General features: G+C 45.6%; 1 protein-coding gene across 1 annotated transcript in view; it reads right to left on the bottom strand.

The window, feature by feature from the left end:
* The window catches only part of LOC111223898 (attractin-like protein 1), a 243,612-nt gene that overhangs the window by 47,647 nt on the left and 171,874 nt on the right, over positions 1–24,091 (bottom strand). Inside the window, exon 27 of the mRNA XM_022748196.1 lies at positions 15,136–15,231. Within this exon, the coding sequence (XP_022603917.1) occupies positions 15,136–15,231 (96 nt within the window). The remainder of the gene's footprint in view (positions 1–15,135; positions 15,232–24,091) is intronic.

Genomic DNA, 24,091 nt, shown 5'->3' with positions numbered 1-24,091 from the left:
CACACACACACACACACACACACACACACACACACACACACACACACACACACTGCATCGCTCTCTGACCCCTGAGGTGTGGAGAGTGCCCCCCTGTCGTGCCCTCCTTAGCCGATTAGACTGGCCATGCATGTCCACCCCCGCAGGGCAGAAAATTGTCGTGTCCAATCCTCTCTCCACCCCCCACCCCCAACCCCCCCCTCCCCCAAAAAAAAGCCAACCTCTTTTTTCCATTTCCTCCCTTCTCCCTCGTCTGTCTGTATCTGTCGCCGTGCTCCACAGGGAGTCTGCTGGATTGAGAGGAAATGTTGCTGATCAGGGAGGCGAGACAATAGTGTGTGTGTGTGTGTGTGTGTGTGTGTGTATTGCTGAGATGGTACACTGTGTGTTGTGTTGGAGAGAGTGTGTGTGTGAACAGCACATTTGTCGTGCTTATCCATGTGATACAGCACATTAGACGGGAACATGGTTTAGCGTTTCTGAATTTATGTCTTTCTTCTTCTTCTTTTTTTTATTAACATCCCATAATGACACAGCAAAAACACTTTTGCTAATTTATTAAAAAGGAAAAAACTCTGTGATTAAAGCCTCGAGTCTCCCGGGGGATATAATGCAAACACCTGGACCTTCGCACATCTGGATTTGGGGATTTTTTTGGCCGTTCTTCTCGGTGTTGTTCGATCCTCTCAGACGTTTTCAGGCGTCTCCAGCAGAGACGTTGGATCGGGTTCAAGTCAGAGCTCCGGCTGTGACACTCGGCCACCTTCGGCCCAGTGTCCTGAGTCCTGAGCGCTCGGGATTAGGTCTTCATTAAGGATATCAACCCTGAACGGAGCCTTGTGCTTTTCCAAATCATGTCCAATCAGCTGAAGTTACCACAGGTGGACTCCAACCAAACAGGGAGGCACCTGTGTCTGAATACTTATGTCAATGTCTAGAATTCTGTTTATTATCATTATCATCACAACATGATCATTGTTTTGTTTGAACAATAACAAAACGTGACAGGAAATGAAAGGGGTCTAAATTTTTCCGAATGCGATGCTACGTGCTTCACTCTCACACACAGTGGCGTCTCAAAAGTCTGAGACCACTTCTGACTCCGGACCACTACAGCCCTCAGAGTTCGTCACGAGTCCACGCAGCTCCTGCTACCCGGGACCTGATATTTTTTTCCGGCTGGGTCCGGTTAGTGTCGGCCGTCTGCTTCCAAACGCCTCTGGTCCGTGTGTCGGCGAGTCTTAAAAAAGAAAAAACCGAGCGGGTTCAGACGGACTCACTATCAGCTCCGACCACGCTGTGCGTTCTGCTCTTTTGAAACCTCTGCTGCTCATTAACTAGCGGAGCGTCACGCTGCTGCCGGTGCTGAGGTCCTCGCCCTCTGTCTGCGTCTGTTTGGGTTCTGATTCTAATTATCCTCGGGTTGAATGTGGACCGGCTCCAGCTCTCGTTTTATTTCTAAAGTAAATATTAAGTTTAAGTTGCCTGACACGTGATGAGCTGTGCGTCACTCTCAGTCAGCCTGTTGTGATTGTTCAAAGCTCTTACACCTCAGCAGTGAGGAATATAGTCAGAGTGAAGAGTTGGAGAAGAGTTTCAACATACTCTTTGCTTTCCAGATGCTGACAGCTGCTCCTTTATTTACAAACAAACCTCAGTTCAGAAATACTGAAAAGGACGGCAGCAGCTTCGGATCACGGCTCGCGCCTGTGAGCAGCTTCACGTAGCGGCCTGTAAAAAGCATAAACCATATTTTGTGGAGACGATTTGACAGTTAAACTCACACAAACTGAGAAACCGCTGCGCAGCAACTCCTGACCTCTGACCTTTGCAGCGAGCGAACTACAGAGCGAGCGAGTGTGTGGCATTTGAGACGGAGCCGTTTTTCCCGCGACGGGTTAAAAACAAGTGCGTTTTGTGCCATTTACATTGGGATTGTGCTCGTGGGACGAGGAGGAGAGGGAGACGGAGGGAGACGGAGGGAGAGCGGGGCCGACATGTTTGAGGTATTTCTAAGAAAAGAGAAAATCCCTGGGAGCTTTGAGAGCGAGAGGAGATTTTCCAGCACAAAGTGGTATCTTTATCCCTATAATCAGAGAGATCCAACAGGAGATAGGACGTGCCTCGTCCCCTCTCTTCTCCTCCTCCTCCTCCTTCTTCTCTAATCTCCATAAAACGCTGTGCCTCCTGTCTCATAAACAGTTTGTTGTCGTCTACAAGTGGTAAACAAGTACACAAAAAGGCTGTGCAGAGCGGACACTTTGTTGTCTCTGCGACAGCCTCCAGCATTATCCTGACAACTCTGCTTTTACATTCAAAATGTACGAAGACGCTGACACACAGAGTGGTTTATGTAAGGGGAGGAGAGGGGAGGAGAGGAGACGGGGAGGAGGAGAAGAGAAGAAGAGGCGGAGAGGACAAAAGGAGAAAAAAAAAAGGACAGAGAGGAGATGAGAGAAAAGTGAGAAGGAAAGGAGGCAAAGAGACGAGAGGAGAGAAAGGGAAGACGAGTGGAATGAGGAAGAGAGGAGGACGCAAACAAGGACATGAGAGGACAGAGGAGGGAGTGAGGAGATGAGATGAAGCAGAGTGAGGACAGGAGGAGAGAAAATAAGGAGACAATTCAAGGAAGCTACAGAGAGGAAAGGAAAGGAGACGAAAAAATGGCTAGAAGAAAGAAGAGAAGGAGACAAGGAAAGGATGGAAGTGAAGTAGAGGAAACAAGGAGATTAAAGGGGAAGAAAACAGGAAGAAGAGGGGTAAAGAATGGAGGAGAAGAGCAGGAGGACACAGTGGATGGGATGAAATGATGAAAAATGTGCAGAGCAAAGCTGCAGTGATAAGAGAGGGAGGAGAACAACACGGGGGGAGGTGAGGGGGGGGTGGAGGGCAGGAGAAGGAGAAATGATGATGAAAGAGCGAGAGGGAGGGAGGGAGGGAGGGAGGGAGAGGATGACAGGGCTGGAAATCAGGAATCAAGAAATGAGGAATGATATTCCTTTTAACACACAACAACACACCGCACCACACACACAACACAGGAGCACTATGGCGTGGGTAAGTCAGTGCATGCGACGACACAACAGAGTCCCCCCAGGCTTTAAGCTGCAGCTCTGGGAGTCGGTGGCTCGGAGCTGGAGCTGCTCTCTCTGCGTTGGTGGGAACCAAGTCGGCCGCTTGTCAGGCGAGCGGCTTACTGGTGTTTTGAAGGCTCCCGGAGAGCGGCAGAGATCCAGTGTCATGTTGAATCAGCCTTTCTCCCCCCCCCCCCCCCCGCTCCCTGGAGCCTCCGATGCGCCATTACAGCGAATTATTTACAATTTTCATCTATTAGCAGCGTTAATGTGTCTATAGATTCTGCTGCTCTCGCACACTCACGCGCACCATCTGCCTTCCTGCCAACTCTGGTTTTTAATATCTCTCTCCTTCTTCCTCTCATTCCTCCTGTACATCGTGTCTGTCTTGTGTCTCTCGCCTTTATCGCCTCCCGTCATCGTCTCGTACGTTTACGGCTCGTTCGCTACAGGGTCGCAAAGCGGGAGGAGCCGCTGGTCGGGAAATATTGTTTTCCTGGGGCTCGACAATAAACCAAATTAATCAAATTACCCACACTGCAAATCTCTTACTGGCTTTAATTTACTCTCCTTGCACTTCTGAAAAAAATAAATCACACGTAATTAAACTGGAGAAAGCAACAACAATCAATCAGCATAAAGTCCATTCCAGAAGTCAAAGAATATTTAACTGGTCATAATGTCATTAATCCAGCGCAAAGATAAAAAGCTAAGTCATGTAATCCTGTGTTAAAATAACGTGTTGTCGACACATTTATTTCCTAGAAAGACGAACCTGACATGACGTACGGCCTATTTAAGATCATATTGACATGTAATGTGTTTTTAAACTCGAGTTTAAACTTGAGTTTTCTAACAAAGACACCGTCCTCGTCAAAACTCAAAAAACCAAACAGACAAACAGCCGGTCTGACCTGCGCTGAGACTCGTCACTGTCCCTCCAGTTAAAGAATCATTTCAGATTTAACAGACGGATGTTTTTTTTTTTTTGGAACAGTCACGTTGTTTGTTTTGGGTACGAAATGACGAATCTCTTCTTCTTCTTCTGCTGTCTGGAAGCCAGGACGTATTACACCAACCCTGGATGTGCTCCAGCCACCAGTCACCTCAGGCGTCTAATGTATGTGTTTTCACCCAGATGCCCAGGCTACAACGTCTGAAGTCAATGACAGATTAAACAGTATATCCAAATATAATCTCAGGCCTGTGCTGGTGGAACTTATCGACACATTATTCCTGCACTGAAAGCAGAAACGCCACCACAGTAAACTGCTCGCCTGCTGCCGACCTCGCCCTCTCTTATCCTAACTCCACCGCAATCTCGTGGATCTGTCGCGTTAAAGTCTGATACCTTACACGTCTTAAGAGCTCGGATCAGAAGACGTGTCCATCGAGCGCATGTAATTAAATGTAATTAAAAAGGAAGCATATTAGAGGATTAACAGTGTCTGTGCAGACAATGACAGGGACTTTTACTCCTGGATCCCTTTATGCCCAAAATAATTCCTCCCACTCGGCTACTCATCCTGCACTCCTCTCTCTGTTTGTTGTCCTGTTTTTACCCTTCCCGCCTCTCTCTCTCTCTCCTTCATCATTTCTCTCCACTTGTTTATTTCTTGTCTGTGTCGTTTCCTCTTCCAGTCCTCAGTGTGGGACGGCGGGTCACATCCTCGTCTCCACACACCTGCATATTAAGCAAATTGTACGAATGTGTGTGTGTGTGTGTCTGCAGTTGCGTTGAATTTCCATTTTAATCAGCACGTCTGTGAGCGAACAATCCTATTACTGCAAGGGAGGACAGAAGGGCCACTTCACAACCTCTGCCTGTCTCCGTCTCTCCATCCCTCCATCCCTCCCTCTCTCTCTCTGTGACGACAAATTAATCATCTTTCTAATGCCTCATGAAAGACAAACTTTTTTTTTTTTTGGCCTCTTCTTAATTCAGGAGGTGGAGTATATCTGTCATTCACGACCCACCATCCACGCCTCCCCCCCCAGACACACACACACACCTTAACACAACAATCATCACCCACATCACACAGTGTTTTTGTTTCTTTTTTTATTCACACACACACACACACTTTCTCTGTCCTCTCCACTTCTCCTTTCACTATTAGTGGTGGAAAGATGAATGTGTTTTCAGCCTGTAGTTGCATCCACAGGGGCGAACACACACACACACACACACACACACACAAGTATGCACCTGGTTACACACACATACACATGTACTGCATGTATATACACACACACACACACACACATGAACCCAACATAACAATGCTCCTCCAAAGGCCATCATCATTCCTGAAAAAGTATTGATGGATTGCAGAGGAGGAGGAGGAGGAGGAGGGGATATCGATCAAGGAGAAAAGAGGAGAAGAGAGAAACACACTCATCATTAAGAGAGTCGGGAAGAAAAGGCTGTACGCTGAGAAAATGGCCCTAATGAGAAAGAATACGGGTGCCGGGTTCCACGCCGTGGCCCGGTTCCTCACCTCTTCTACACTTCATCGTCGTAAAACTTTTTCCACATCAAGGACCCGGAAACTTACACAAACGAGACCACGGACCCACCAACTGATTATTACAGAAAGTGTTTGAAACCCATGACAAAAATAGTCATTCGTTCTGTCATTGTGTCACTAATGGATGGAATTATAGCGGTTGAACTGCTTGGGCCCCGCACGCCACTTTGAGAGGCGCTGATGTAGACGCCGTACTTGATGGTTCTCAGTCCGACAGAACTACGTGAAAGTAAGTAAGACATGAAATGAACGGTGTGGGTGTGTCGCTACGGGCACAGGTGAGGAGAAGAAATAAGATCCAGGAAGTCCAGGTGGAGTAGGCGGAGCCTGCCATTCTCCTACTCTCTCCTCTAAATTTCCCGTCCGTCTCCACTGATTCTGTCAAATAAAGGCGTAAAATGGCCACAGAATGAGTTAAACGGGAGGTCGTTAGGACTCGTTAGGACTCGTTAGGACTCGTTAGGACTCGTTCACCTGTTATTTCTTTAGGTGTTCAGTTCCCATCAGACACCAGTGTTCTGCTGTTCATTAGAGTCCTATGATTGAGTAAAAATAAGGTCTGACAGACTGAATGAACGGCAGACCGCTCTGTGCTGCGCCGTTGACTCGCTCTTCTGTGTTTTGAGGGAACCTGACCTAAAAACTCTTCATTACTGCGCTCAGACCAAACCGCTGTCGGCTCGCCGCCCGCCCTGGAGGACTTGTTTGAGAGTTTAATGGGCGAATCCTGGTGAAATGCAATTCAGCATAAAGGACAGAACCTGCATGAAGGGAAATACAGAGCATTTTGTTTCTGAGCTGAGAGTCGACCCTCGCCGTCTTTCACCCTTCTTCTTTTACCGCCTCTGCAGCAGAAACATAATTGTTTTAATGCAAAGTTCACTGAGTCATATTAATTGTTTTTTACTTCAGTCTGTCATATTTCATTAACTCCTTTTCCCGCTCCCTCTGCCCGCTGCGCTCCTTCCAACTCACGATTATCACGTCAAAACAAGACAATAAAGTTATCAACAGACTGATTTCTGTTGCAACAAACAATAGATGATGAATATATATGTTTGAATCATGTATGAAGTGCACATGATGCAGCGCTCTGACCCATTCTGAACATCCGGGATCGTCAGGATGTTTCATGCATCCTTCTTCAAATCAGAGGAGGTTCTTTTGTCGGCCATGTTGGGCAAGTTACGTTCATTAAGTTCTCTAATTACTCACCAGTAGCAGTAATAGGTTATAAAGAGATTTAGAGACTATTAGAGAAAGCTCGTAGTCATGGTAACACCTTCAACATCCATCCATCATCCCGAGCTTCTTCTTCCCCTTCGTTTTTTCTTTTTCTCCAAAATTTTCTTTTCCATCTGTTCCTGTGCTCTACTGTATCTACTCAGCTCACTTACAATCTAACACACACACACACACACACACACACACACACACTGGCTGAGTGTCTGGGACATAATGGGTGCGCCTGCTTGGTCAGCTGAACCTGAAACTGGCACTAAACTCCATGATGGGCAGAGTCAGACAAAAGGAGAGAGAGAGAGAGAGAGAGAGAGAGAGAGAGAGAGAGAGAGGAAGAGGGGGAGGCAGGGGAGATGGAGGGAACAAGGAGGGAAGACAGGAGACAAGGATGGAGGAATTGAGAGAGAAGGTGAGCTGAAGTTTCAGTGAGGAGGGGAAAGAGGGAAGAGGAGCTGAATGCACAGTGGGTTCAGAAATACTTGTTTAATGTTTGAAGCTTAAACCCCCGGTTAACTCTCTCTCTCACCTTCACACAGCCGACCAATCACAGCGCGTTAGCAGTTGTGAGTTTGGGAAAACAGACGCCGCGGATTCTCTCTCCCGCCTCCGACTCATCTAAAAACTCATTTAACATCTCGCCCGTCTTCACCTGGCTCCCTGCTGCTTTTTTTGGGGAATCGATTTTGAGATTTTGTTGATTACTTACAAAAACCCCTGAGAGGTCCCGCCCCAAGTTACTCATCCAAGGTCCTAGATTAATTCACAAAGAGTTCACCAGCTCCAGAGGAAGCTGTTTATATTCTGCCCTACAGGAAGTGAAGGGTGGAGGTGAGTCTGGACTGACGGCTGTAAAAACGGGGGCTGTAAAGAGTCCAGAACATCTGAAACACAGCGATACCAACACTGCTGTGGACGGCGCCGGTTCGAGGGAATATAGGCTGAAAATAAAACTCGGTTTTTATGACGTTCGGTCAAAGATCAAATGAAACATCTGCTTGCTCTCTGTGAAAAATGTAGAAGGTACATACGGTGTAACACTGTGAAAAGGGCAAGATGTTCTTTAAAGCCGAGAAGGGAAAACGTGTCTCTGACTGATAAAAAGTTGTTATAAAACAACTAGAGACAAAAGAAGAAGAAGAACATAACTGCAAAAACTCTCAAATTTAAGACAGGGACCCACTCGTAAATGCTCCCACAGCTCTAGGTGTTCTTCCCCTCAGCGAGGCGTTGGTCACTGCCTGCTGTTTCAAGGTAAATCCACCATCACCGGGGGAGGAGGGAGGAGGAGGAGGAGGAGGAGGAGGAGGAGGTAAAAGTACAACAGGTTCTCAGCTCATCTGACAGCCTCAGATCCTCTTTTGTGTTCGCTCTGAATACGTATCTGATCAGAAGAGAGAGAGAGGGAGAGCAGCATTTACATGCACAAGCAAAAACTGGACGGTTCCTACAGTCACACACTCAGATATTCCTATAATATTTCGTCCCGCTAGCAACAATAAATTGAGCCTGGCTGAACAACAACAACTACTAGAAGCATTATTTTCTGTTTTCTAGTGCCGTAACTTCACCTGCTTCTCCCTGACTGAGCGCTTGCCATCTTTGGCCTGGCGATGAATTACTTAACAGATATCTGTAAACTGATAAAAAAATAAAAAAATAAAAAATTTGTTGGTTGGAGAAGAAACAGCATGTTGAGAGATGATTTCGTATTCCCGCACTTCTGCTTTTTCCCCCTCCTCAGATATAAACCTCACAGAGAGACGGAGAGGCGGCGGTGGCGGCGAAGGAAGATAAACAGAGGGATAACGACACACAGAGGAAGAGGGATGGTTGGGGAGAGTCGGTACGTTTGCTCAGCTGAGGCTGCTGCAGGTGCTTCTCCTCCAGTCAGTGAAATAACGTGTGGCCTGGACACTTTCTCTAATCTGCCTAATGATAAAAGGAAGGGGGGGGGGGGGCCTTTCTGTTAAAGCGCAAACAGAACATGAAGAGCAATGTGTTTGTTTTAGCCTTGTTAGAGTTGACAGAGGTGTGAGTTATTGAGTTAATAACATCGCCGCCTGTGTGAGAGAGTCTGCCGCCGCGCCTTTCAGCCGTGAGACACACAGAGAGAGAGCCACAGGTGAGACTGCAAAGGAAACCGGAGGAGTGTGTACATGCAATTGTCCATTATGAATGCAAATGAGTGCGTCTGAGTGCGTCTGTGTGTGTGTGTGTACTGTGGGTAAATCAGTGTTTAGCTGTGTATTTTTCTACCAAACATACATTATTCCCAGGTGTCATAAATATTCTTTATCTGCTTCTTTCCCCTTCCTTCCCCCGCCCTCCATCCATCCATCCATCCATCCATCCATCCCTCCCTCCCTCCCTCCCTCCCTCCCCATCCACCAGCCCTCCTTCCTGAGGCATATTAAATCCTCGCAATTGAAGAATAAATACGCCACATTAAAACACGAGGATTCATCCTTTGCTTTAAATAGCATTATGAAAACGGGGAGACTGCCGTTAATAAGCGGCAAGGTGGGAGCTGCTTCTCGCGGGCGGAGGCGTGCAGATGCTAGTTGCTGCGGGCTCATCAGCTTTACGACGTAACGGCAGTACTTTATGGAGGCAGTGGAAACATCGATTTATGCTGATGACTCCGCCTGTGTTCTGTAATGCAGCAATGACACACTGTAAAGCTCCGATGAAGCCGGGGAGTGGAAGAAGAGGAGGAGAGGCCTTTAGCTGCAGAGCTCGGCCGTATGCTCTGTGAGCTAGTGGTTTTTACCGCTATTTAACATATGGCGGGCTGCGGTTGGTTGGAGAGAAGCATGAGGCGCTGCACTATCACAAGCCTCCCGCTATCCAAAGACATCTTACATATGGATTCATATCATTTATACTTCAGGAGATGTCATCAGTTGCATTGCAGAAAGAGAATTTAAAGGATTTAAGATTTTACAGGTCAGTAATATCCACATTTGGCACAAATTATAGGGGAAAATGTGTTTAATTACTTCACTTCAAATGGTTTATTTCTAACCAATCAATGCACAACAGTTCAACTAAATTTTCAGGAATGTAAAGACTACAAGCACGCAATTAAAAGTTGTGTAATATTAAACGAATAATGATAATTACAGGCGCCGTAATTAGCACCTGCATCATCTTTCCAGGAAACTCCTCAGGTGTTATCAGAGAAGCTAGCGTGAACTGACCAGTAACATAAAGGCTTGTATGATCCCCACGTCAGTGTTGGCTCATCGCACCTCCCTCTACTTTTATCCATCACATCATTCATTTGGTTTCAGGTAAAACAAAAGTAGGTACCTGTATCTGTCCAGATGTTGAGAGAAAGTTTCCGCTGTTACAAGATGCCACAAATAAATGAATACAAAAATCAAATATCTCTTTCCAGCAACTGTGTCTGGTTTACTCTGAATAACCCGAAGAGTTTATTTAAACTGTATGCAATGCAAACTCTCAACAGTGACGTCTATGCATCACCCAGAATTAATCCTGATACCTGTATGATCCTTTTATTTTAAATTCTATATAATAAATCAACCGTTTGAAGTAGCACGGACACAGCGCAGAAGTACGTAACTCCTGCAGAGAAAACAACAAGTTCTCTGAAGTAAAAAAGTTGAGTTTGGATGTGACAGATATAGGCAGCTGTGACACATATAGACTGGATCAGTAACCGATCCCAGACACCTCGCCATGTGGAAACTTTTCCTCTCACGACACTGACACAAGTCTCTGGTTTTTTGTTTTGTTTGAAGAGTATAATTGTAAGTCTTTAGAGGACAGAAAAAAACATTCTTTCCAGCTGCGACACACGCAGCCTGCATCATTACAGAAGATTAACCGAGCCCAGACGCCTCACCGCGCCGTATGATAGGGAATGATAGACGGCTCTTGTTCCGAGAGTACCTGTAATTGCAAGTCGTCAGAGGACAGAAAAGACATCTTTGAGCTCAGAGAGCTTTTTAAGTTCATCCTTTATGTGTCCTGGGGAATCTAAGCACACGCTGCACGTCCACATGAATTTATACATAATATTGTGATGGATCCTGAAACCGTTTGTTCTGACGGAGACGGAGAGGAAGAGACTCTGTGGTTTGAACACAGGAGGAGGAGGAGAAGCTCAGAGGACGGGGGTCGTCTTCTACTCTGGAAGACGATACAGGCACATACACATGAGGTGTGGTTACAGAGGACATCAATCCTCCATATTATGTTCATATCAAAACACAAATTTATTTTCATGTTGAGATTCTGATGGGAAACAAACATGAACATACAAAAGATTATCACCGCTGCGCATTTCACTGATGTGATCGGTGTCGAGATATTGTGGCTGGAAATGTTCATTAATGTTGATTAAATAAAGTAATCATGGTGGCCCTCACGCTTGCCTCACGCTTCCCTCACGCTTCCCTCACGCTTCGCACATTAATGGCATGTAAACGTTATTTCTAGAAGAAAGAGTCTGACATGTTGTTAATGGTGACGGTGAAAATACTAAAGGAATAAATGTGAGAACAGAAATCAGACAATGAAATCTCAGTGGAGGAGGAAAGGGAAGGATATGGGAGGAAGGGATTTTCCTTATTTCCATATAAAATTAAAAATACAAACATAAATCATTGAAAAGCACAACTCAGGCAGTTTATTATGTATTAATCCTCTGTAAAATAACACTACACTCCTTTCCATGTAATGATATGTTCATGGTTTGATTCAGGCATCATGCACGTGTGTGGAAAACAACAGGTGTGCTGTTCCGTGCTCGCCGAGTAAACATGGCGTGCAACGGGATGATGATGACTCTATTTGTTTAACTATACTCCGCCGCTCTGCAAAAGCGGGACAATATAAAATAGCGGGGCAGCATGGAAATGTTCCCTTTCCCTCATTCATTACACAATTATGCTAAGCTGCATGCTTGACTATGAACCAGATGTTGTGTAATTAACCTCGGTGTGAAGATAGCGTTCTGCCCCATTGTCTCTCACCTTCAAGAATGAAATGGAAACCAGGCTGAGGCGGAGATAAGGGGAAGGTACTCCTGAGGTTTTCCACAGGCACGTGAACTAAGCCGAACTGAGCCGAGTCAAACCTGGTCAAAAAAAGGAGCTAAAACTAATTAAACGTCGTGTGCAGATAGCCCCTCGCGCCGCGGTCTCCGCAACCTTCAGCTCCAACTGTGCGAGGAGATGAAACCTCGAACAGGAGGGGGAGATACATGGAGGTGGACGTGATGTTCACTGACTGGGTTTTGGATTTTTAAAATGTCACAGTATTTATTTATTTATTTATTTTACAGAGCAGCTCCAAAATGAAATCAAATTAAATTGATCTGACTCCACGTCGAAGAGGTCATTTGATCTCGGAGGCTTTTCTGCACGGACACACAGGGTTACGTGGCCAGCATTCATTTGGTTTTAGTATGTTATTAGCTTTTGTTTTCATGTTGAAATACACAGTTGGGAAAATGTTTAAAATCTACCGTCATGTCAGATGTGGTCTGAGAGCTCAGCGCTGTTATTCGTTTCCATGCAGTTTGATAAATGAGGGTCGCCGTTATCTCCGGCTTTCATTCCGACCGCTCGACCTCTGGTTCGCGGCAAATCTCCTGCAACATCTGTCGCTGGGCTCCCACTGTGGCTTTAGGGAGGGACGGCAGAGGTGGCTCAGGGGTAACAGTTCACTTCCCACGATGCATCACTACCATCAGGATTATTAATATGTTGAAATCGGTTACATCAAGGCAAGGTCGGTCGAATTAGCGTGTTCTGTTCGGCTCAAATCCCATGGTCCTTGTGTAACGAGACAACAATCTCCCATTAAACAGTGTTAAACTATATAATGTTACACTTCACACACTGTGGTGATTTACTGCAGCACACAGGAAAAGTGTTGATGAATGCTGCACACTCCTAAATGACTCCCTGTTATTTACCTGTTTATTTCTGTTTTGATTATTCAGTTTAATTTATATGTCTGTGTAAAGCACTTTGGTTGACACCTTATTTTTTAAACGTGCTCTATAAATAAATTTGGCTTAATTCTACCACCTGTTTATCTGTGGGATCTGCAGGAGATGAAAGATGAAGCCAACACTAAAGTGCTAAAAGCTGCAGTTCCTCTAACAACCACTAGAGTCTGGCTCCAACAGTGAGTCAGTCCCCACAGACTCCCATGTTAAACTGTCCAACTTTACAGCAGAAACAAACATGTTTACAGCCTGGAACAAAAAACTGTTTTGGTCTTTTTAGCTAATTTGCTCAGGGAGTCAGGTGCTGCCAAGATGGCGACGGTGAAGCAGCTCACTCTGAGCTTCACAACCTTTGGGTGACGTCACGGAGGCTGCGTCCATCTTTATGTACGGTCCATGATCAGGATGAGTTTATTCAACCCCCCCGCTCTGTATGAGGCTCACACTCACAACCTAAAAAAGATAAAGTGCAAATCTTCTACACATAATGAATCCTGGTTCACTTCCTCTCCACCCTCCTCCGTCCATACGTCCAACAATGGTCCAATATGTTTCCAATAAGCCTCAACTCTCCACATCCTCACGTCCCAGCATCACCGTTGGACGCTGCGGCGTACTTGCAAAGCGACAGGAATCACAAAGCAGAAGTGACACCACCATTTGCCTCCACCCGGGAGAAGGCCACATCACATTTGGCAGATTTACCCTTTCACTGAAAGTACCGCTGTCATGTTGCAGCATGTGCTCTGTAATCTCTTTTGTACGAGAGAGGTTGATATGAGCAGCGGGCCAGCTGCGTCTCTCAGGACCCACCACTCCACCAGCTCGCAGCGCCTCTGGAGGACCCTTCAGGGCCGGCGAGGTGAAGGTGAGGTGCCGGCGTGGTGGAGAATCACAGACAGAGCGGGGCTCTCAGGACAGCTCTGGGAAAAGTGGGCTATTGAAACCAGGTGCAGTCTCTCTCTCTCTCTCTCTCTCTCTCTCTCTCTCTCTCCCCTCTGCCCTCCTCCCCTGCCGACGTCAGTACTTCCCCGAGGTGTAATGTGCTGTCACATGTTGTCTCCACCTGCTCGGCGGAGGTTTCACAGTTTAATGGCAACTTGTGTTCTCGCCTCCGACATCACGACCACACACTCGTTGACCCGCATGCGGCGTGCTTTCTATCGTTTCTATCAATTTACAGACAGCGGAGCGCACAGCGGAGCGCACGCCGTCACACAGCGTCACAGTTCACAACGCCGTTGCCCCTGACGTCACCTCAGCGTCACACCTAAAGTAAGTTTGGTTCGTGGCCAGCGTTATCTGCAAGAGAGTTAATTGCATTATGACTTTTGTCTGGCTGAGGCGACGACGATGCCTCCAGTCACTGGAGACGCTCCAGTGTTAAAGCTCCCGCCTCAGCGTGAGACACTGACGATGCCGTATTCTCAGTTCGGCTCTGCGTTTCTTTGTGGACGTGCTGAGCTCATTTAATTCCACAACGCTCAGCTGTGGAGGCCGGCCTGCGCCCGCCCGCCGCGGCTCTGTGTGTTTGTTACTGTCTAATCAGGAAACAATGGCTCAGACGCCGCTATTCTTTCTGAATCGACGAGGGTCGGTGCTGACTTGGCCACGCACTGCACTGTGGGACGTCAAACTGTCCGTATGAACCTCCGCCACTGTGATGAGTCACAACTCCATTCACCTCCAATCACAACAGACTTGAATAACCAGGGTCCCAGTGCAGTTACACAACAATGACACAAGTGGTTCACCATCACTTCAGTTAAGGCAGCGTGACGTTTTCCTTTATCCTTCTTACTCGCGGCGTGGACTTTTGTTGACAAGCGACAACTCCCACCCAACTTCAATCTGAGAGGAGGATTTATCAGTAAACATCTGTACGACTGTTCAAGGTATTTAAACTGAGATCAGTTGCTTTAAATCTTTCTCAGTGCCACCGCTCGTTGCACTACCAGTTTACAGCGTCAGCATCCGGTCGTGTGTCCGCACGCCGCCACACAATCACACACCCACAGCGGCGCCATGATACCAGTCAAGGCAGGAGGTCAGTGGGTCAAAACAGTGTTTACATCCTTGTGAGTGTCTGTCTCTGTGTGTGTGTGTGTGTGTGTGTGTGTGTGTGTGTGTGTAGGAAGCCTCACAGCAGGCGTGGATATGCAAATGAACACACTGCCCTCAGTGACTGTGTTTGTGTGTGTGTGTGTGTGTGTGTGTGTTTTCCCTCGTGTGTTTGTATGTGTCTGTGTCTTTTGGTTTTGTTTTTTTCCATGCGCCTCCGTGTTTGTGTCTCTTCTCTGACCTGCAGCAGCTCCTCTTGGTCTCCGCCCACCTCCAGCACGACAGCAACCGACGCGAAGGGACGACTGGCCATCTGCTGTCGCTCTCTCATCAGCTGCTACAGAGGAGAAACAGAAAAATAAAGATTTTTCATTTGGAATTGTATGTTGAATTTGACTGAATACCCTTTATTTACACTGGAAAACAATGTTATTCATGCAGAGCTGGACCACAATCCCCTTCTGTTTGGTTACTGAGGAGGAGGAGGAGCTCTGCTTGGACCAGTTAGAGGTTAAATGCCTTGCTCAATGGCGTCTGAACAGGAGTTAATGCTCAGTTTCTCCCTCACAGACGTCTGGGTTTAGATTTTACCTCACAATGAGGTGCATACGGCCTTTTCTTTAACCCAGAACCGTGTGTGATCGAGGAGGAAAGAAAGGTTAAAATGATGGCTGGAGAAAAATGGGGTTAAAGTGAAAATGAAGAAATTGAAAGAAAGGGCGTGAGAGAGTGAAAAAAATAAGAAGAAAGAGAGAGAGAGAGGTCAGGACAGTAAAGGAATAAAAAGAAGGATGGGAGGAGGAGGCGGAGGATGGAGGGGAAAAGTGGGGAGCAGAGATCAAAGCAGGAGTGGTTGATAGATGCGCAGGAGGAAGGCGAAGAGGAGTGGGGGAATAGCAGGTGGTGGAGGGACGGAGGGAGTCAGAGGGGAGGAGGAGGAGGAGGAGGAGGAGGAGGAGGGCAGGCAAACTTCATTAATGAGGAAATGTCAGATGAACAAAGGCAGACGGCGAGGCCTTTATCAGCATGAGGTCCAAACACCCCGACCGAGAACACAAACACAGAGAGATACAGCACATGAAAAAAAACCCAAAAAAAAAACCCAGAAACATATTGGGAACATGCAAATACACACACACACACACACACACATACACACACCGGCATCCGCAGAGACGAGTGCACGCAGTAGGTGTGTCAGAATCTGAATTAGTGTGAGGACCAAAAAAAAAACACAAAAAAACACAAAAAAACACAACGACAAAATGCTCGCTGCGTTTTCATCTACCCTCCACTCTCCATCAAAAAGCCCTTTTCCCAGCGTTTTCCACTTCACTACAGACATGTTAATGGGGTTTTGTTTCTACATTTAGCTCGGGGGTGGCCACCTGTTTCACGCACAACAAACTCATTTCGGGCCGATAACGCGCCAGAGCTCTAATCATCAGTATGGTGCTTGTTGTTGCAGGAGAAAATCTCAAAAATCTCTCTCTCTCCTCACCACAAACACACACGCACAAACACACACACACACACATTTCTGACCGGTTTCACCAATCACACAGAGGTAGTATCTGGGCTCCAGATTGTGACCCTTACAGGGGATAAAAGCTTAAGTTCGTTTACAGCCCTGAGATAATTGTTCCACAAAGACGAATGATATGAAACGGACTCTGTTAGATCAGTGTGGGAAAATCTAAAAATCTGCTAAAGCCAACACAGTAAGGAAGTGATAAGAACAATAATAAAAACTGGGAATTATATACTCCCCAAGTTCCCCTGTCACACTGTGCTGCCAATTACCCAATAAAAGCCAAAGGTTGAAATGTAAATGAACATCAAGCGGCATAAAGGAGGACGTGAGGGGGATTAAGAAAGACAAAAATAATCGAGCACAACTAAAGAAAGAGAAGAAACACAAAGCCGTGATATCAGCAAAAGGAAAAGAGAGAAATAGGAGAACGACAACAAAGTCTGGCAGAAGGAACAAAAGAGAAGCTAAAGCAAGGGAAAGGAAAAAGCAAAGGTAGAGTGATTACCACGAGGAAGAAGCGAGCCACTCCTAAATGTCAATGGCCTCCACACTGTTACCTCTCCCTAGACCCCCCCCCCCCCCCCCGCCTTCTGTGTCGGCTCCTGTTGCCGAGAAAAGGCTGCACACTGACATTAACTAGCTGTCAGGTGTTGTGCTAGCGTGCCGGCGGCCTGCCTTGCTTGCCAGTGTCAGACTCTTTAAGCATGAATGAATACTACACCTGTAGCTACACCGGCACAGTCAGGGCGCTCCGGCGGCAGCAACTGTTCTGTTAGCGCACGCTGCCGCGCCGGCTAAATGTGATGTCTTCTCTTGTTAGCTGTCACCGCTATGCTAACACCGCTCAGATGACAGAGTGTGCTCGCTAGCATCGCTGTTAGCCTCCTGTTGATGTCAGCTTGGATTTGTAAGAGCCTAGGTGAGACAGGGGGGGTGTCTGTGTCCTGTGAGTTTTATGAGGTAATTTATCCCCTTTACACATTTTTAGACCTTAAGAGGTTCACTATGTTTTATTATATTAGTGTATAATTTACAAAGACATGATAATTCATTGTATCTACAAAGTTTTTTGCATCTTGTCAGTTTTTATGGCCAATAAATTAGAGCCAAAAGTCGACTTTATGTACGTAACTGTGTGTGTAATTGATTTTTGTGTTAAACTTTTCATAAACTGATTATTTTTGACACCTGGGGGGAAGTTTTACCTCAGTTTTGAGGAGTGGGGACAAAAGAAAAGCAGGGAAAACAAAGCAGAAAGAAAAAGCATTTTAAATGGGACCAGTGGTGCTTTTTTGTAGTTGGTATTTCAAACAGATTGGTAAACAGCCTGATTCAAATACTGACAACCATGCTGATTTTTACTTTGTGTAGTCCATCAATGCCTCACACCCAACTGACCAAAAAAAGAAAAAAAAAAAGATGCTTCCCAAAACCATCCAAGTGAAGCTTTGCTGACAGGGTAAACTAAAACTAATTGGTTCAAGTCAGTGAAAGTCTGTGAAACCAAAGTTAACTGTAGGTAGGAGAGGGGATGTAAACAACAGTGTCTGGTGTCAAGGAGATGCCACACACACCCTCTTTCCCTACAAGGTTTTACAACAGTATAACAACATTAAAGCTCCTCCAGTGTAAAGGTCTGTGTCCATGTGCAGTGTGATTATAGATCAGCTCTAGCTTCTATATTAATACTGTGAAAGTATCAAAGCCTCAGTCCACAGAGAAATGCACACAGCCTGTATTCAGAAACTGAGCCTTAAAACCAGCCGTCAGGACTTCTGGAACTTTGTGATGTCACAACAAAGCAGTCACCAAGCCCCGCCCACCTGGACCCACCATCCAAACCTTGCAGGATTTGGTTTCTCTGAGTGTTTTTACCTGAAATCTGCTTTATTTTTATTGGATCACTCAGAAAACAGTCAGCCAATCAGAAGAGAGGCTCAGAGCCTCCTCTCTTCTGATTGGCTCACCGACCTGTTGTTACTAGAGCTGCAGAGAGAAGCCTGAGAGAGGAGATGTGAAACTACACTGAGATGGTTTTTGGTTCTTAAAACCACAAATATATCTTCTTATGGATCAACACTTAATAAAAATAAAAATAAAATAAAACAAAGAAGAGGAATAAAATATGGAGCTTTAATAATGATGCCACTTCTGCCCTCACTTTGAAGCATTTGTACAAACTGATGTTTTCTTATTTTAATCTCTGTTTTGCTAATTGCTTTGACATTAAGCCAAATGAATGAACGATAAGTAACATAATGTTTATTTCTTAGAGCCCATCTTCACAGTATTGTAGTTGGATCTGCTTATGCCTCAGGTGCACAATTTAAATATAGTCTAGAAAGGTTTTTTTTGGGGGGTGGGCTTCATTCACTGTTTGGGTGCATCCATGTGTGAGTTTGTGTCATATGAGGTGTTCTCTCATCTCTTTCTTCCCTAAAGCCACCGCTTCTGTGTTAGTGAGATTAGACAAACTGGTCAAGGTGAGCGAGGTCACATTTGTGCGTGTGTGTGTGTGTGTGCGCGTGTGTATGTGTGTTGTGACTAGATAAATCAGTCTAGACAGAGGAATTATGTTTGAACATAAAACGTGGAAGTAATATTCAGCACTGTGTTAAGTTTTAGAGTCTAGCGACTATGCAAGTGTGTGTGTGTGTGTGTGTGTGTGTGTGTTGACTGTACATATGGACTTATGTTCTGTTTACCTTGGTGGATACAAATGCACATGTTAATTTTGGTAAAACAGACCACTTGTGTGTGTGCTCATGCATGTGTTGTGTTTTTAATGCCCCCCCCCCCGACAAGTCCTTGAGTGGACAACAAGGACAAGGCAGCGGCCATCTTCTCTGTCTGCCTGTCGGGCTGTAAATCAGCCATAAAACGGCTAATTAACTCTGCTGTGCTGTAAACAAGCGGTGCCACACTAGACACCACCAACTGGATGACAAAAGGAGGGAGGGTGGAGACAGAGGTATATGTGTGTGTGCGTGTGTGTGTGTGTCTGACGGAGAGAGAGAGAGAGAGAGAGAAATAATATCTACTTTTCTGGTTTCAAGGATTTTTTGCCAGATGCCCTGAAATTCAAACTAAATCACAGGGAGACACAAAGTTAACATTCTCTGCGAGTGTCCGTCCGTGCTTTCGCTCCATACTGAATGTGCCTGTGTTTATCTAGCCTCGAGGGGGGAGGCACGACATCCAAACATCCATTCATCCATTCATTCATCCATCCAGCCATCTCAGCTGGACGGACAGACGAATAAACAGCCAGGAGAGAAACGAGAGTGCCGCAACAATGGAGCCAATCACATGGCGAATTATACCTTCGCAGAACGCAGCTCTACCAAAGTAGCACCTGCGAGCACAAATTGCCGGTACTGTTAGACGGATTGGAAATATCTGTGTAATGTGCTGTTTGCTGAGTGTGGATGCACTCCTGTGCAAATAACGGGTTTCACGACGCGACAAGTGGCTCACCGCTACTGTGGCTGCAATTAAACTCCACATCGTCTCTGTGAGGGCGAAACTAAAGCAATGTCCACACATCTGCGAGCCGGTGCACATATGTCAGTGAGTAGGTTTGGTTTGTGTGGCAGGGGGATTTTTTTTTTTTTTTTGCAGAAGCTAGTTTTCATTTTCTATACATAATTATTTTTTAGCACAAACTGTAAGGACACACTGGGCTACGTACTTTGTGTGCCGTTGATTCTACGTTCCTTCGGTCCAATTAGAGGAAATCTTAACGCTGCAGCGCGTTCCTCCAACAGCTTGGAGAAAACCCTTTAGTGTTTCAACATGACAGTGTCCCGGGAGCAACACCAAGAAGAACCGGACCGGCCTGGAAAAGATGCCTGAGCTCGAACTCATCCAGCAGCTGAAGGAAGAGATGCAGCACTAACTGAGAACCAGCCTCAAACCAGACGAGTGGAAGCTGCAATCGTAACAGATGTCCTGGTTCGGGACTGACATGTTCAGTCGCAGTCGGCCATAATGTAGATGTATCCACATACTTTGACAATGCAGTGCAATTAATATAATGTTATAGTCAGTTATTCAAGCAAAAAGGTGCATTGCTAAGTAATGCAAATGTGTGATGTTTACTTTAAATGCAAACCTGTGTGAAAACTGAAACCTGAATAACATACAATCCCCTTCAAGTGTTGTTTTTATTGCACACTGAAGAGATTTGGGATTGAGATGAAAAGATGAATACGAGACAAGAGTTGGTATTTACATCTAGACGTGTTAAACAACTCAGGACTTAGCACTTTTTAATTCAAGATGAGATGATGTCACGACTCGGCCTTGCATGGAACGGGCTCACTGATCTTTACTGATGACGTAACTCACGACGGTAGCCGCGGAATGAATCCAGAAGTCTACAGAAACATTTTATCTGCCAATTTTCTGTAAAGAAATACATCCAAACTAATCAGGAGGAACTTCGTCACGGAGCGAGACGATGACCCAAAACACACTGCCAACAATAACAAAGGGTTTCATCAAGGAGGGGAAAACGTGGAAGGTTTTAGTTTGGCCACGGCGCTCACTGGACCTTCTCCCGATGAAGCATGAATTCCACCTCCTGAAGAAGAGACTAGGAGAAAAAAAAAGGCTGGAAAACATGTGGATGCAACATGAAATTTTGAACTCTTGTCTCATATTCATGTTTTGATCTTAAACCCGAATGTCTTCAGCGTACAGCTAAAAACAAAAAGGAACCGGCCTTGCCGTCCCAGTAGTTTCTTTGAGGGGGGACTGTAGGTGAGGAAATAAAGAATACAGTGGGGAAAACAGACCCGACTCAAAACACACAGAGCAGAATTTGCTGATGTGAACCTGCTGAACAACACATTTCTCATCCAACATTACTGCCACTGTTTCCCCTGTAGATGTAATGCAACATCAGCGCCCATGTTCCTCCAGTCCATCTGTAACCTAACTAGATGGTTTAATCAATGCCACAGAAGGCCGCAGGTTTAGCTCTGATTAATGTTTTAATCAGAGATACGAGAGAAACACCCGTTTCTGGACAGGGCTTATAACTCTTACCGGCTGTTTCCCAAAACCACAGACAGTCAGAGTTTCACAGTATGAGCGCAGACGAGCTATAAAGTCATCATGATGTTAATAAAGGCGCCTTCAAAGAAAACGCAAACATGAGAAGGGACAGATGAAAACTGTGACCGTGACAGTAGATTTTACAGTTCAGCACTGAAAGTAAAAGGCAAAATCTTATTTTAATGTTAAATGTGGTCAAGCATTATGTAACCCTGTAAAAATCAGTCTTCTCTTTTAGTGTCGGCAGAGCCGGACAGAGCGATACATCCCTCGCACATGACAAATTACACTCTCGGTTTTTATGGATCTCAATTTTTGGAGGGGGAAATGTTCAAGGACATAAGTTAGCTGGACTTGTCCCCGGCTGAACATAAAGCATCTGTTCTGAAGCTGAGAGTCTTTAAGGGCGCTCCGTGTTGAGATGGAGAAAGCGGGAGGTTAAAGTAGTGCCTTTAGTCTATAGCAGAAGTCTGGTTTGGATTGCGGTTATGAAGGGTCATTGTTTACATTACATCTGCATGTTACTCTCGTGTCGCTGAATTAAAAAGAAGGTACCGTTGGTTTGCCACAGGTATAGATATGAGTGTGAATGCATTTCGTCCGTCTGTACATGTTAACCCTGTGGTTGGTGGTTTACCTGTCCAGGGTGAACACCCACCTCTGGCTTGCTTTGTGCTGGGACCCCTTCCCTCCAATGACCCAGCAGATTGGAGAGTCGACGGATAGAAGGATGGATGGATGTAAGCATGACATTTCCTAGAGCTGCAGAGAGAGGTCTAGATGAGATGGTGTTTGGTTCTTAAAACCGCAAATATATCTTCTTATGGATCAACACTTCCAATTCATGCACATAACTACATGATGATGACAATACTGTTGCTACACGGGTCTATTATAGGGTCTTTTATTTTGGCGCCAGTGATAAAGGTGAGTGGTAAAGTGGAGTTTCCCTCAACGATCAACAGGAGCCCAAGATACAGTAACTCCTCAACTTGCTTTGCCCCCAAAACCTGAGGCGAGAAATCTCATTCAAAAACGCAGCTACTCACCACACACTCACAAAGATGCCAAGACACACGAGTGCACACTTTGAAGAAAAAAGATGCAAAGAGATTCATGCAGCATCTTACTCTCAAAGCACAGTATTGTTGGAACCCCCACGATAGGGATCTACACAAACAAGAACACACACACACACACACACACACACACACATATTCATAGAGCCATGATTGATACTGATAAGTATTCAATTATTCCCTCATTATGTGGCTTTTGAAGCTCAGTGCTGTGACTGGAGACAGATAGGATTTGCGGCGTCGCCTCTCGGCATAAAAATATCATATAAGCTATTGAATGAACAATGAGTCCATCCAGGCACAGTGTCCGCAGAGACACCGCTGCTCTGATTGTTTGATACAATGCAGCTGCTTTACAAAGGACACACACATGGGGTGCACTCGTGGATTTACATCATAAAAACACCTGGAAATAATGCCAATTTCATCTCTTGGATGTGTGCAGACAAACAGGTGTGAGCACGGAGAGACGAATAAACACTGAGAATCACAAACACACACACACACACACACACATTCACATACACATTTCTCTGCCTCTTGAATTTGTATGCCAGTGGGGCCACAATTGAGAGGCGATAACAAATCTCATTTCCGGCATGTTTGCCAAGTTTCCAGACGGCATTTGTCTCCTGGCTGAATGTGGTGAGTGGGATCTGAGGAGAGTAAACAAGAGCACAGATATCCCTGTTTGATAGAAACCACCACTCCGAACTGGCTTCCTACACACCGTCCCTAAGGCGGGAAAGACCGGACAAAGCACTTGAGGGTCTGGTTCAGCGGTGGCTGCTCAAAGACAAAGCCGACCTAGTTAAACGAATACCACCAAGAGTCTGTCTGTTGAACCTGCAGTTACAAGAGATTCCACCGGAGTACCGGAGTTACCGCGGGAATAAAACCACTCCTATGACATAATACACTTCTCTGTTGTCCATTCACATGTTCCACATGTTCCTAACAACTGTGGTTTTGCCAATAAACTGCTGAATACGTGGAGCTTTGGAGCTACAAGGGAGAATAAACAGGATGTTCAGGTAATGGTTCAAAGTCATTTCCATTTCCACATATCTCTTTGAGTGTGTTTTCTTCTCTTGTGCAAAACAGTCGCTTACGTTCGCTTGACTGACGCCGCCATGACGATAACTCAGGTCAGGGTGCAACATACCTACAGCGTATACACTCATAGTTCCTTCCTACAGCTCTGTTCTAAGTAATGTCAAGTATTAACCATTTATTGGCGAAGCGTTGATTTTAAGGATCATGCTGAACATATATGAAATGCGAAGCTGACAACAAACGCTGCCAAACATGAAGAGAATGGCGAGTAGTGGACACTCAGAGGAGAAATGTTTTTGCTGGAATATTTATTTAAAAGGATCATAACACTGTGGGGGTTTTTTTTGGGGGGGAAGTTTTGATGTGGCCTGATACAGAATTGAGATTTTTGGATCCAGGCAGCCTTTGTTTCCATTCAGTTTATGTGCAGTTTGAAATTCCCATAACGTCTCTGGAACTTGCTCGAG

Source organism: Seriola dumerili, unplaced genomic scaffold (assembly GCF_002260705.1).
Source record: "Seriola dumerili isolate Sdu_G_001 unplaced genomic scaffold, Sdu_1.0 BDQW01000120.1, whole genome shotgun sequence".
Taxonomy (NCBI): domain Eukaryota; kingdom Metazoa; phylum Chordata; class Actinopteri; order Carangiformes; family Carangidae; genus Seriola; species Seriola dumerili.
The sequence above is the reverse complement of the archived record's forward strand: the minus strand, read 5'-3'. Positions and strand labels throughout refer to the sequence as shown.